This window comes from Manacus candei, unplaced genomic scaffold (assembly GCF_025592945.1).
Source record: "Manacus candei isolate 608988 ecotype Guabito, Panama unplaced genomic scaffold, ASM2559294v1 h1tg000002l, whole genome shotgun sequence".
Classification (NCBI taxonomy): Eukaryota; Metazoa; Chordata; class Aves; order Passeriformes; family Pipridae; genus Manacus; species Manacus candei.
Genome location: NW_026138050.1, coordinates 7,538,876 through 7,552,116, shown reverse-complemented (window position 1 = coordinate 7,552,116; position 13,241 = coordinate 7,538,876). Strand labels below are relative to the sequence as shown.

General features: G+C 46.4%; 1 protein-coding gene across 4 annotated transcripts in view; it reads left to right on the top strand.

Moving 5' to 3' along the window:
* POLR3E (RNA polymerase III subunit E) overlaps positions 1–12,913 on the top strand; it is a 28,361-nt gene extending 15,448 nt beyond the window's left edge. For all 4 annotated transcript variants that reach the window (XM_051782717.1, XM_051782712.1, XM_051782716.1 and 1 more), the window contains exons 15-21: positions 1,587–1,646; positions 2,609–2,766; positions 3,056–3,120; positions 4,646–5,142; positions 9,155–9,232; positions 10,068–10,193; positions 12,460–12,913. In XM_051782717.1, the coding sequence (XP_051638677.1) occupies positions 1,587–1,646; positions 2,609–2,766; positions 3,056–3,120; positions 4,646–5,142; positions 9,155–9,232; positions 10,068–10,193; positions 12,460–12,516 (1,041 nt within the window). In that variant the 3' untranslated portion in view covers positions 12,517–12,913. The remainder of the gene's footprint in view (positions 1–1,586; positions 1,647–2,608; positions 2,767–3,055; positions 3,121–4,645; positions 5,143–9,154; positions 9,233–10,067; positions 10,194–12,459) is intronic.
* The last annotated feature ends 328 nt before the right edge of the window (positions 12,914–13,241 follow it).

Genomic DNA, 13,241 nt, shown 5'->3' with positions numbered 1-13,241 from the left:
ACTAGTGTGAGATCAAACTGATGGTGATTGAGACTGACTTTTGATTGTGTCTTGATGTCTGCCCAAGACACTGCCATATGGAGACCTGGATTCAGGTGTGACCCAGTGACATAAGTCTTTAGGACACAGCAGATTAGGTGACACGTCGTGCATGAAGTTCTAGGGACCAGAATTATTCTGCTCAGTTAAGTAAGCAGGAGTGTTTTAACATTTAAGATAAAAAGATAAGTTATTTTCATTTGAATTATGTCATATATACCTTGTGTGAGAAATGGATCTGTGTTGATCTTAAGGGCAGGTAATTTGCTGATTAGTGCTAGAACAAGGAAGTAGTTAAACTGTTAGAAAATAGAAAGCATCAATATTTCTGGCTTTCAGACAAGGTAAAATGTCTTGTAATAAGGCTCAGAAGTAGCACATAGTGCTTTATTACATCTGTGGAGAAAATGTATTCTAACTTAGAGTGAACTTTATATGCCTGAATATATTTGTGTTAAGTAATTAATAAGGGTAAAAAAACATTTATGGCCAGTAGTGACTCTTAGTGTCCACCTGTTCAATGCTGTACTTTAGGGGGGAGGAAAAGTAATTTGTGTCTTATCTGAAAGCTTCTGTGTTTCCCCAGATTCTCACATAATAAATTCAGGGGACATGAGTACCCTTGGCCTGGCTGAATGTAAAGGGCGTAATGAGAAGTGATTGCCTCAGAGCTGTTTGCAGGGACACTTGATAGATCTGTTTCCTTTGGGCAGCAGCTTCTTGTGCTTTAAAAGAGAAATGCCCTGTGCCCTAAAGTGAGTGGGGTGGGTTTGTGAGAGAGCTCAGTCAAAGAGGAGGATGCAGAGATGACGTTGTAGGCAGGAAGAAATTGGTAGTAATGAGATTTGGAATTCTTAGCAACGTTGCTAATACACACAAACTGAAAGAGGTTGGAGTCTGTTTAAATAGAGACAGGAAGAAATTAAAGGTCATATTCAGGCAGTCTTCTGCCCAACTCTCTCTCCTATTAGCATGCTCTCAGCAGCTGCCTCTCAGGGTGTTGGACTTCAGGAGCTGTTCTGCAGAGCACCAGCTTTCCCTAACTGGGGACAAGTGTGTGGGTGACAGGACATCTCAGTAGAGCAGTGAGTGACTGTGAGGGCATGGAAGAAGGGGCCTCTGCATTAACAGAAATGCATGAAGAGCTTCTCTAGGTTGATGCTGAGGTATGTGGGAAGCTTAGCCTCAGGTATGCCTTCTGGAGTCCCAGCATCACTGCAGTGGGGGTTTCTTTTTGTTTTGAAGCTAAATGGAATTTGAGTTCAAGATATTCTTCATAGCTTTTGTAGTCATAGGTTCACCAAGGCACACCATGGGCTCTGAAAGCTTTTGATACTGTGTTCTTGGCCATTTGAGGACAGAAGGGGCCATAAAATTTTTCTTCTTTACCTGGCTGAGTAATTTTTCTTCTTTACCTGGCTTCCACATTCTTGAAAGGAATGGGGGTTTTATTTTTCTGGTAACATCATTGAACAGGGTCATTACTAAGTTCAGTAAAGAACTGCTACATACAGTTCTGAGGTTTTTCTCCTTTGTTCCCTTCCTAGATGTGGAAGTTCACGCAGGACCGCTGGGTTGTGAGAAAGGAAGTAGCAGCAGTTACAAAAGTGAGTGTGGGTTTTTTTTTTTATTCCTAAATCACAAGTTGGTGATAAGTGTTGGGCATTGTGTGGGGGTTTGTAGTGGATGCTACTCCAAGCCTTTGCTCAGGTTCCCAGTGCCAGCACTGCTCTTCAGGCACACCTGCATTTTAACAGGTATAGTTACCTACTTTTTCTAGAAACATTCTGAGCAGCTCCCACAGTTACCACAGCTCCAAGACTGGCCTGGTAACTGAGCCACTGAAATGCATCGTGTCCTCTTATCTGACAAAGTTCAAATTGAGCTGACTGATGGTGCACCAAAGCAGATGAGAGCTCGTGCAGCCCCCACTGGCTGCTGTGCTTTGGGTGTGTTAGAAAAGAGCAGCTCTTCTGTTGGCATTTGCCAGTTGTCAGTAATGAATAAAAATTTTAAAGCAACTCAAGCACCTGAATATTCTGTTAAAAGTGGCAAATGGAAGAGAAACATTAAGTAAAAGTGACAAACCCCAATTTCGTTAAAATGCAGTAAAATGATAAATCACGAGTCAATTTATGCACAGACCATCTATTTTTGGAATGTAAGATCCAGTGCTGCTTAAAAAGCTGGGCATGTGTAGGTGCAGCATGTCTGGCCTGCAGCTCTAAAATAAGATTAACATTGTAGAATGTGCTTCTCTTCACCATCCAGTCTTTTCATCTCAGTTTGGAAACTCCCTTTTCATCGCAAAACATGCCATGGGCTATTTGACTCCAGGTGATTAATCACCACTCTCTCTGAAGTCCTGTGCTTTTAACAGTGTGTGAAAGTCTTGGTGCTGCAGAGAAGGATGAGTATCTCTGACTGAGCTGGGTGTGTGTCCATGGAGGTGCCTCACATAACACCAAATCAGCCCAGCTCTTCCTGTCTCATGGCACACTACCCACTGCTCCATATGTCCTATGTTAACTGACTTCCATATTATTTATGCTTTTTCCTTTTCTTTTAGCTTTGCCCAGAAGATGTGAAAGACTTCCTTGAGCACATGTCTGTGGCAAGAATAAACAAAGGTTGGGAGTTCATGCTCCCTTACGATGAAGACTTTGTTAAGAAGCATCCAGACATAGTTCAGAGGCAACATATGCTGTGGATGGGCATTCAGGCCAAGTAAATGACTTTCTGTATTTTGGGGAATAAGTTAAAAACAGAGAACTGTCTAGTACAAAAAAGGTTTTGTAGACATTGATCAATAATTTGATCTGTATTGCCTTGAAGTTTCTCCCTCACAGGCCCCAGGCAGTGGTGTGGTGGGGGGTGTCACTGCATCATTCAAGTCATTCCTAGTTCTTGGCTCCCTGGAGAAATGGAATGTTCTAGTTAATGGCTAAAGCTGGCATGGCTGCATGCTGGCATAACAACTGAAACTGCCCTGGTATGTTGTGTCTTTGTCTTTCAGATTAGAAAAGGTCTATAACCTCTTAAAGGAGCACTTGGCACCAAAGAAACAAGAGGCGCAATCAGGTAAATGGAATTCTGCTTGGATCATCTTGAAGCACATGCATCCATTCATATTCCTGAGCCATGTTTTGGAGTTCCTCTCTGGTTTTCAATGTGGTGGGGACTGGTCTTGTTTAATGCTTTTTCTTTCTTGCTGTTTCCTCTGGGTTATTTGAGGTAGATCTTGGTCTGTACTACCATCACTGGTGTTGGGGTGACACAAACCTACATGTAACATCCTTGTAGCAGAGCAGGGAGGATTCCCTGGCACTGGGGCTCCACTATTTGACACTGTAAAATCAGCTGGTTCTGTTATCCACTTATTTAAGGCAACCTGTAGGGTGTAAACAGCTCCTGAAGAGAGGACAGACAGGGCCAATGCACAACTAACTCTCCCCTCTCAGTTTGCAGCCTAATGTGCATGAGATGATTTTTTGACTTCCCCTGATGTGCTCTGGGCTCTCTGGTGTGGTTGAGGGCGAGTAATTACTGAAGGATGTGTTTGGCAGGGACTGGAGGGAGGTGTGAAGCTGTCTCTGTTTGACATCCTTCTCCACTGTGGATGCCAGTGAGGATATTAAAGGAGCTGCTCCATAATCCTAAAAGATTGTGAAAACTTGAGATTCCAGAGAGTTTTAACTAGGTATTTGGCTCCTTGCCAGACACTGGAGCCAATGAGGAGTATAAGCAGAACTGACAAATGAGCATATGAATCCATTTCAATACCTGGTGTCTGATCTGCTCGGAAGGATTAGGTGTTGGGTTATTTGGAGAGGATTAGCAGCCTAACAGCAGAGAAGATAACAGCATGTGTGCTGGGCATGCTTTTGCCTTGAACACAGCACTCCTTGCCTTGGCATTGAGACTGGATTCCTCTGCTGCCAACACGCCCCTTCCTTTCACCTTCGGATAACTGGGTATGGAGAGAGAAGAGGTGCAGGATAACATGGGAAAGAACTCCTTCCTTTTCCTTTCTCCCCATTACTGGGTAATAGTACTAAGAAGAGGGTCTCAGGCTCTCACACTGTGCACCTCATGCTAAAAGAGTGTTCAGGTTCACTGTTAACCCCTTCATGCTCCTCCCTGTACCTGTGGGACATCCCAGTGCTGGCTTTGGCACTGGCTGCAGCAGGGTCCACCAGCCACTAGAGAATCCTAAAAAAAAAGAAAAGTTGTTGGACAAAGAGGCATTTGGGTCACATTTTGTGACAAATGTGTGAACAGTCTGTATACTATTTTCCTAAATTGTGGAAAAGGCCCTGGTGATCAAACAAGTGCACTTTGTCTTTGCTTAAGGTTCCTTAACTGGAACACTCTTCCTCAAGCATTTGGCTTTAAAGAAACAAACACACACCCCTCCAAAAAAAACCCCACCAAAACCCCTCAAAACTAATGTGAAATTTAATCAACAGACTGGGGTTTATGCCTTAGATTTCATAAGCGGATGATGTTTCCTGGTTTTATTTCACCAAGAGTCTTTCAAGAAACATTCTGCAGGACTGGAGCCCTGGTTATGGTGAGATTTATGGCATCTTTTGTTTCTCACCAGCTCATCCGTTGCTGGTTTCTGGGGAGCAAAGGGTCAGCATGGCTAAAGCAAAAGCCAAGCAGAACTACGGGCAGCTGGAGAAGGAGTTCCAGAGGCAGAAGGCAGAGATGAAATCAAACGACACCTCGGCCAAGACGGATGTTCCCAGTATCCGCATCAAAGAGGAGCCTGTGGGTGCCGAGGAGCCCATGGACACCTCGGCCTTTGAGGGCCTGAACAACGGGCTGGTGAACGGCCTCCACACGGCCGAGGGCTCCCCGGAGCCTGTGAACGGCCACCTGCCCGGGGGCTGCATCGACCGCGTGGCCCAGGAACTGAAGGCCTTTGTGTCCTCCACGTTTAAGAAACAATTTGTGCTCACCCTGAGTGAGCTGAAACGGTTATTTAACCTTCACTTAGCCAGTCTGCCTCCAGGACACACGTTGTTCAGTGGCATTTCGGACAAAATGTTGCAGGACATGGTGTTGGACACTGGCTGCAAACAGATTTTGGTGCCTGTAAGTATGGGTTTCCCCTTGGTGTACTTTGGGGAGGGGCTTTGGGGGGGGGCAGATAAACATCTGTGCCGTGAAATGTGTGTCTCCTGTGCTGGGGGAGCACAGAGTGCTCAGAGTAACTGTCCAGTATTGGACCTGTTGGAGCTGCTGGAATTCTGTCTGGTGTCCTGCTTCTGTCTGGCCCTGCACCTTGCTCTCCTGTGGTCTGTGCGTAGCTTAGTTGCCTTTGGGGCTCTGTTTCCACATCCAAGGTGTTGGGCCACAGCGATTCACTGTCCCAACTTGCTCCTGTTAACAGGATCTGAGGCAGTCCCAGATTGCCATCAGCTCTCATGGGATTGCACAAGATCCTTCTCCTGGGGACAGGGACACAGCTGGGAGAGGAAAGGTGACATTGACTGCCTGGGAGCAGGGAGGCACACCCAGCAGAGCCTCTGGGAAGCGACAAGCTGTATCTGCAGCAGGTTTCTTTGGTCAGACTGTTTCCTCCCAGACTGTGCAGAGGTGTCTGGTTCTTTGTCTTTATGGAAATGACATGTGTGATTGCGTGAGGCAGAGCAGGTCTGTGTGCCAGTAGATTGCTTAGGAAAGGAAAAGGAGTCTGGCATCATGGGAAAGAGCCTAGAAGGAAATTAATTTTACAAGACATCTGGCACTGCTGATTGGGTTGCAACCAGAAAGAGCTTGGGAGCAGCTGCCTTTGGGGAGAGAGGAGAAGAAACGTGTGAGCTGCTCAAAAGGGCAGGAAGCAGGCGGGCTGGGAGAGCCCGGAGCACAGGAGCTGGAACTTGGCTAAGGAATAAGGATTTCTACAGGGGGGCAGGAATAACATGTTCAGTCGTGTGCAAAGTACATGTTGTGGCACCTGAGAACCAAGTAACAGACTTGAAATGCCACTGGGGAGAGCACTGACTGTGGTGCTTTCTGCTCCCTCTCCTGCTTCCAAATCCTGGGGCGGTGCTTGCCTGGAACTGTCTCAGTGCTGGCCAGGCTCTCCTCTGCACCTAGTGTAATGTGTGTGTTTGCCATGCTGATGGTAAATAGCTGAGGTCATTCCTTGCTGTTACTTGGGACTGGAAATTGTTTGCTTTGGAAATTTTGGGATTTTGGAAATTTTTTCATCCACGTGAGGAGTGAAAGTGGGATAGTTTCTTTTTTTCAAAAAAAACCCAAACTGAAATCCTGCTGAAGAGAGGTGGTTGATACTTCCTTCTGTCTGGAAAACTGTCACAGGAGACCTGCAGAGGTGCAAAAGTGGTCACTGGAGTGTCTCTTTAGGAGACCTGTGTTCTGCTGGCCCAGAATTTACTGCAACACTTGAGCCTGTGCTGCTGTCAGCAATGTAAATCCTTCCCTCCAGCCTCCCCTCGGTGCTCTCTGCAGATGGCAAAGGTGCTGGGGCTGGTTTTACTCTTTGCATGGGCTCACTTTGGTGTTTCTTGATTGTTCCCCTGGACAGTTTTGTCAGAACCCAACAGGGTGTCTGAACTCGGGGACAGCCTGGAGGGTTGTTTAGCCTGGGGTTTCATAGTTACTCATTAGTTTTCTGTAATTGAAAGTGCTTCAGTGATAAAAATCAATGATCTGAGGTAATGAAAATGATGTTCTGTGGGGGGTGGGTGAAGACACTCCTGGCTTGAGTACTGCCCTGTTATAGAAAACCTGTGGCTGAAAATGGCCATTGAAACCTTACCAGGGGAATGCAGGATTTATTATAGAGCTGACCAAGTGCACCCCGGGGTATGAGATAAATAGTATTTATGGGGAGCCAGAAGAGGTGCCACTCCAGCTGCAGAGGAGGCTGTGGGGATGCCTGCAGGGTGCTGTGCTTGCTGTGCTTTGTACCCTCCTCGGGTGGGAGGGAAAAGCACACATGGAGAAACAGCAAATCCTGGGCAGATGCAGCACAGAGAGCACAGAGAGGGGAGGGGAGGGGAGGAGAGGCATCCTGGGCACACACTGGTGCTGAGCCTGGGTCCAGCCCCACGGGAATCCTTTGTGCAGGAATGTGGCTCCCGAGGATCTACACCCATTTCCTGCACTCTGGTGGGGCTGGCTGGCTCCTGCTGGCTCCCTTCCCGTGGAGTGGCAAGGTTCTGCTCAAATCCTGAGGATATTTTTGAGGCCTCAGGAAATGATGTAACTCCTGCCTGGCTGGGGTGACAGCAGAGGGTGCAGCCCTGCTCTTGGAGAGCCCTTCAGGCTGGTGCCGATTCCAGGCTCCTGGAGAGGGGAACTCAACAGTTTACCCCTAGGATTATTCCAGCTGATAAGTTTTTTCTGGCACACTCAGCCCCTTCCATCTGGTTTAGCTATAACACTGCTCGAGTGAGACACGTCCCAGAGCCCAGAGCTCCTCCCAGGGAGCTTCCCTTTAACGTGGCAGCCCCGGGACCCGGGACAGCAGTTCGGATCCCGAGAGCCCTGCACCAGCTCCAGGGGCTTAGAGCAGGAGGGGCCACAGGCAAATCTTTTAAAGGAGGATTTTAAGGTAGCAGAGAGCTGTTTCAAGGTGAGGCTGGAGAGATCAAGGTAACATAAAACAGCAAAGGGGCAGCAGGTGGCAAGACAGTGAAGCTGTTTGGGCAGAGCTGTGTCTCTGAAGAATCCCTGTTGGCATTTCCCAGTCCTGTGAACAGGGTGCTGTTGGCACCAGTGTTTGCAGCAGTTTGCAGAGGAAGGCAGAACGGGAGGAGGAGATTCTGTGGGTTTTTCTTCCCAAATAAGTATTGTGTTTGTTTGGAAGCCGTTTCCTCCCAGAATGGCTGGATAAACACAGCTGTGTTTTAGCCCTGTGGCCGAGGCAGGAGGAGTTTGCACTCCTGGGCTGTGCTGAGTCACCTTCTCAGAGCCTGGCAGGTTGTGTCCAGGTGCTCCTTGTGCCATGCATTTGCCATTCCTACTGCAGCTGTTGTCTGGAGGGAACCTGAAGTATTTTATTTTATCTGTGCTGAAAGTGTACGAGAGAGATTATTCCTTAAAAACAAGTGGCCTTACAAGAAGAGAATTATGTCTGGTTCTGCAAGCCTAATAAACCTGAATCCTGGCTCTAAACCAAGTGTAAAACCTTGTTATATTACAGCCATTTGGACTAACCTGAGAGCAAAAGCTGCTAATCCCACCAGGCAGCTCCCGCTGGACAAAACCCTTCCCCTTTGCAATAAGATCAGAGGCAAAGCATGAAAGGAAATGCTGATCTTTCACTCTGCCATGCACAAGTCTTTTGGTTGCTGTGAGTGAGGCTGGGAAGAAAGGTTTGGCTTGTCCCAGCAGCCAGGATTGAGGGATCCTGGGACAATCAGGACTGGCTTGTTAGCTTTTCATAACTGATTGATTTAGGTCGTCTGGGTGGTGAGCAAGGAATAAATTGTGAATGACAGACAGGAGGAGACATGTCAGGAGTGAAGGCATATTCCTTGCTCATTAGTCGCTGCTCCAAGGGGAAATGTTAAGGCAAATGGATGGAATTTTATTTTTTCAGAGTTTGGGGCACGGGGGGAGGCAGTTGTGTTCCTTCCTGGGAAACTTCTTGTGAACCTTCCTGGGGTGGGAGGCTTCTGCCTCAGAAAACACTAGTGTGTTTCTCTGGCTTGGCACGTGGGAAAAAAACAAACACACAAACCCACTGTCATTTTTGGAGCCTGAAATGAGCAAGTACCTGGTTCACTGTCCATCAGTGTTCAGTCTTCTGCAGTCCTGTGGTCTACCCCAAAACAGAGATGACAATACATGAGAGCCACTGTGCTTGTCAGGAACGCTGACCTGGGATTAGCCAGGCAGGTAAATACGGGATAGAGTTAAAACCTGCCCCTGTAAATGTAAAAACTTCCAGAAAGACCCTGCAATGCACTTGGTGCTCTCAGCTGATGCTGGTTTTGACAGTTGTTTCAGTTCTCATTACATGGCAACCAAGGTTTTGATTCAGTAATGGGTGTCCAGGGATACAGTATCATAGAATCATTAAGCAGAACTCATTAAAGAGCTGTTATTTTTAACAGCTTCTTGTTCTCAGTTTCCTCCACAGACTGCTGCCTCACCAGATGAACTAAAGGTCTATGCACTTTGGGAAGCTGGTGACACTTATGATCAGGTAAAGATAAAATAAGTGACATTCACAAATATATGTTTATTGAGCATTTGGCATTGTTTGAATCCATGTTTCTAGAACTAGTACAGCAGGTAGTTTTGCTCTTTCCCTATTCAAGTGTCAAGTTTCCAGTTTCCAGGTGAAAGGAAGCTCTTAGCTCACAACATGTTGATAATCATGGCAGTAACAAGCTGAGAGGCTATTTCTGAACCTGAAAAAGGATTCTCCAATGGACTCACACCAGGATCCAGTCCAAGTTTTTTTTTCTTTTGATGGTAATGCAACATAAACCAGAGACTAACTGGAGTATCTGTTGTACCTGTACTTAGGATAGGAAATCATTACAGCAAATGATTACAGCAAATGTGAGCATCTCCTGAGCTCTAATTGCTCTGAGAGTAAATGAGGTGAAAGGGAAGGTGCCCAAAGAACTGCAGATGGACAGTGCAATTCCTGTGTCCACGATCTAAATAAATTTTTATAGGAAAGAGCAGTCAAGTAGTAGCCCATCTCCTGGCTGGAGTGGACCATGGGAACTCCTGTGGAAGCATTTGAGAGGAATACATTGTAGCCCCTTGTTCATCAGGTTTTTGTACCTTTGGAGGTGCCCCAAGTCACGGGACAGGTGCAGGTCAGGCCACAGGGTATGGAGAGATCCCTGCAGGGCACTGCTGGAAAGCAGGAGTATCTGGGATGGTTTCAGGATTATGAGGCAAGAATGAATCCTCTGATGTAGTTCAGAGAATGCTTTGTGCAGACTAAGGCACCTGCAGTTTTGATACAAAGAAAGAGAGGAATGATTGTTCTCTGTGTATTTATGATACATTTTCTTTTAAAGCATCGCCAAGTTTTGCTTGAAATCTTTTCGAGGAACTATCGAGTGCGCAGGAATGTCATCCAGAGCCAGCTGAGCCAGGAGTGTGGAGAGGATCTGAATAAGCAGGAGGTGGATAGAGTGTTAAAGGTAAGTTTCTGTTCAGTTGTGGATTTGATCCAGTCAATACATGAAATTTAATGCTGTTTGAGCAAAGGATTATATTTTACCTTGAACTGACAAATGATAGGGATGATGGAACAGTTGTTGTTGGAATATGGACAAAGCCTCTGTATCAGCTTGTTTTCTTAAAAATGCACTTGGTCTCATTCTGTCTTCTTTCCCTCCAAGGAGCAATGGCTCACTCACTGTTTTGTGTTATTGTAACAAATCTCCATTTGTCATCTTGGAGCAGCAGAGAATAGAGTGTAGTAAATGTGATACTTATTTTTAAATAATGTGGAGTTAAACATTTCGGAGGTGGGAGAGTTCTGCCCAGTGTTCTGAGTTACCTCAGAACTGTGGCTGGGTAATGCTGAAGAGCACAAGTGCCACATATTCAGAAGGAAATGCATTTCATTCTCTAGCAGGGTGTACAACTTTGTAAAGAGCAAAACCAGCAGGCAAAGCAGTAGTTAACACATCTCATTGTGAATGTTTATTTGAATCCTTTCATCTGTCTTTGAAGCTGCACCATTTACTTGCTCAAGAAGTTTAAGGTATAAAGTACAGACCACACAGGCCATGACTTTAAAAGCGGTGCAGGATGGCCAAGCAGAAAGTTGCCAACTAATGTAGTACTTTAATCATTGTGGCTGGGCCTTTGCTCACTGTCACCCACTTCAATAAGACAAGTGCTTAAGTGCTTTATTACATTGTGATCTGCAGATGAATAATAGCATCTTTGAAGAATTACAGATCTGTTGCTTTGATAATAAGCAAACTGGTCTTGCTTGAAAGAACCTGGTTGTCTTAGCAGTAAAATAAGCTCAGACATTTCTGCCTGCTAGACAGTATTTCCTGTAGCTCCCTATGCTGGGAGAGTTGTCAGCAACTACATGAGCTCAAGTATCAGCTCTCCTGGAACATCTAGACAATGTACTGGCATCAGTTTTTCATGATGCTGATGCTATTTAACAGATCACCAATCTCTAGAAAAAATACCTTCCTCTAAAAAAAATTATGCACAATTTTTTTGTAAAAGAAAAAAAAAAGAGGTCCTTGTGTGACCAGCTTGGCATTGTCAGGCTTTATTGCCTTGAGTACATTTGTCACAGGAGTATGTGAAATGATCTTTGTTTCTGAAATAAAATTCAGAAGTATGATTTAATGAAATAGGAAGATTCTCTGGCTTCTTTAAGCCACAAGAGATTGGATTCCTCTTTGAATGAAATTGGATTTGTTGACTCCGATTTCCCCGTCTGCCTGTGCTCCTTTTTTTATACACAGAGGAACAGACTGACAGGGCTTGTGTTTTTGTATCTGCAGAGCAAGTCTGCAAACCCTCTTTCTGAGCCTCCACACAGGGTTGGTTTGTTTGTGCCATTCACGAGTCCCAAAACTTCAGGAAAAAAGATCTGTTGAAGCTGCACGGTGCCAGTTCTGTGGCAGCACTTGTGCCTGTGTTGAATTACCTGAGTGGGAGGGTGGGAGCAGACGAAAGAGAAGCCATTAGCTCAGAACTCCAGAGCCTTGGTGCTCATGGAATAGAAACAAGGAAATGAGCCACAAGACAGCCCATTTCCTGCATCCCTTGCTGTGGTGCTCCCCCGCCGTGGCTCTGGGGTGGGACAGTTCATTATCCTAGAACGGGGTTTTTTAAGAGGCTTCAGATCCAGCGACTGCTCCCACACTCCAGCCCTGTCCTGCTGCTCCCTTCAGCCTCTCCCCCCTCCCCCCCCCGAGCTTCAGCCTGTGCCTATCCTCACTTCCCTGGTGCTCATCCCTCACATCCTTCCCTCAGCTGCTGCTGCACGAGCCTGTTTCTGCCCCCAGAAGCCACCACAGTTCCTCACTGCTGTGGCACCATTTGTCCTCTTTGTGGCCTCCCAACCTTTCCCCACTCGAGTATCACCTTCATTTAAGGGGTCTGGTCCTCAGGGTGGAGATAACCCTGCACTCCAGGTGCTGTTCTGTGCATGGAGAGGGGCTTGTTACTGATCACAATCATTGTCCCAGGGCCAGACAGTGGTTTTCAAGACCTTTTGGAGTTTAGAATCATAAAATTATCAAGGTCAGCAGAGACCTTTAAGATCATCCAGTCCAACCATCAACCCAGCACTGCCACTGTAACCCCTAAACCACATCACCCAGCACCAGATCCTAAACACCTCCAGGGGTGGTGACTCCACCACCTCCCTGAGCAACCTCTTCCAACGCCTCAGCACCCTGACAGAGCCTTTCCCTGTCTCCCCAGGACTGCTGTGTGAGCTACGGTGGAATGTGGTATCTAAAGGGGACGGTGCAGTCCTGACAGCGGGGTCAGGTGATCTCGGACACAAGAGGAACCTGCAGCGGTGGCACAGCCGGAGCAATGCCGGGCCTCGGGAGGGGCAGGGTCTGACCTCCCGCGGGGCACGTGGGCATTGCAGACAGTCACTGACATCCCAACACTCGCAGTGTGCGTGGGAGCAGCCGGGAAGGCACCGTGGGACCCTGTCTGCAGCTTGAGTAATCTGGGATTTCTGATGTATTTCAATTCTCCTTCTGTTTCATTATAAAAAAATAAAACAATATAGTGACACAGACATGATGGAAAATCATGGTCTAAAACTTTATTTTGTAAGTAATGCCAATAAATTAAATTTGTTTACAAACATCCCAGTTTTTGTTAAATCCCTGGATGCTCATACTTAAGTCTGAGCATTGTCATAGCCCTTGCAGCCCTCTGGATAGAGAGCAGGTAGTCATGTTCATGGGAATGTCAGGCCTGGGAGGGGGGAACAAAATCACTGTCTGTGAACTCTGTACTACATTGCAATTGTTCTCACCTGTTGTCTGTGAAATGAGTTATTTGGAAAAGTACCTACATCTGAAACACAGGGAACAACTACTGGATTTCTTCTCCTGGTGTGGGGTTGGTTTTGAGGGATGTTTTGCATTACTGAATGAGTACAGCGAGGTAAGTAACCCAGGGCACCCTCTGGAAGGCATCCAGCTGTAGTTACCACACGGCAACCATGTAAAACCTCTATTTTG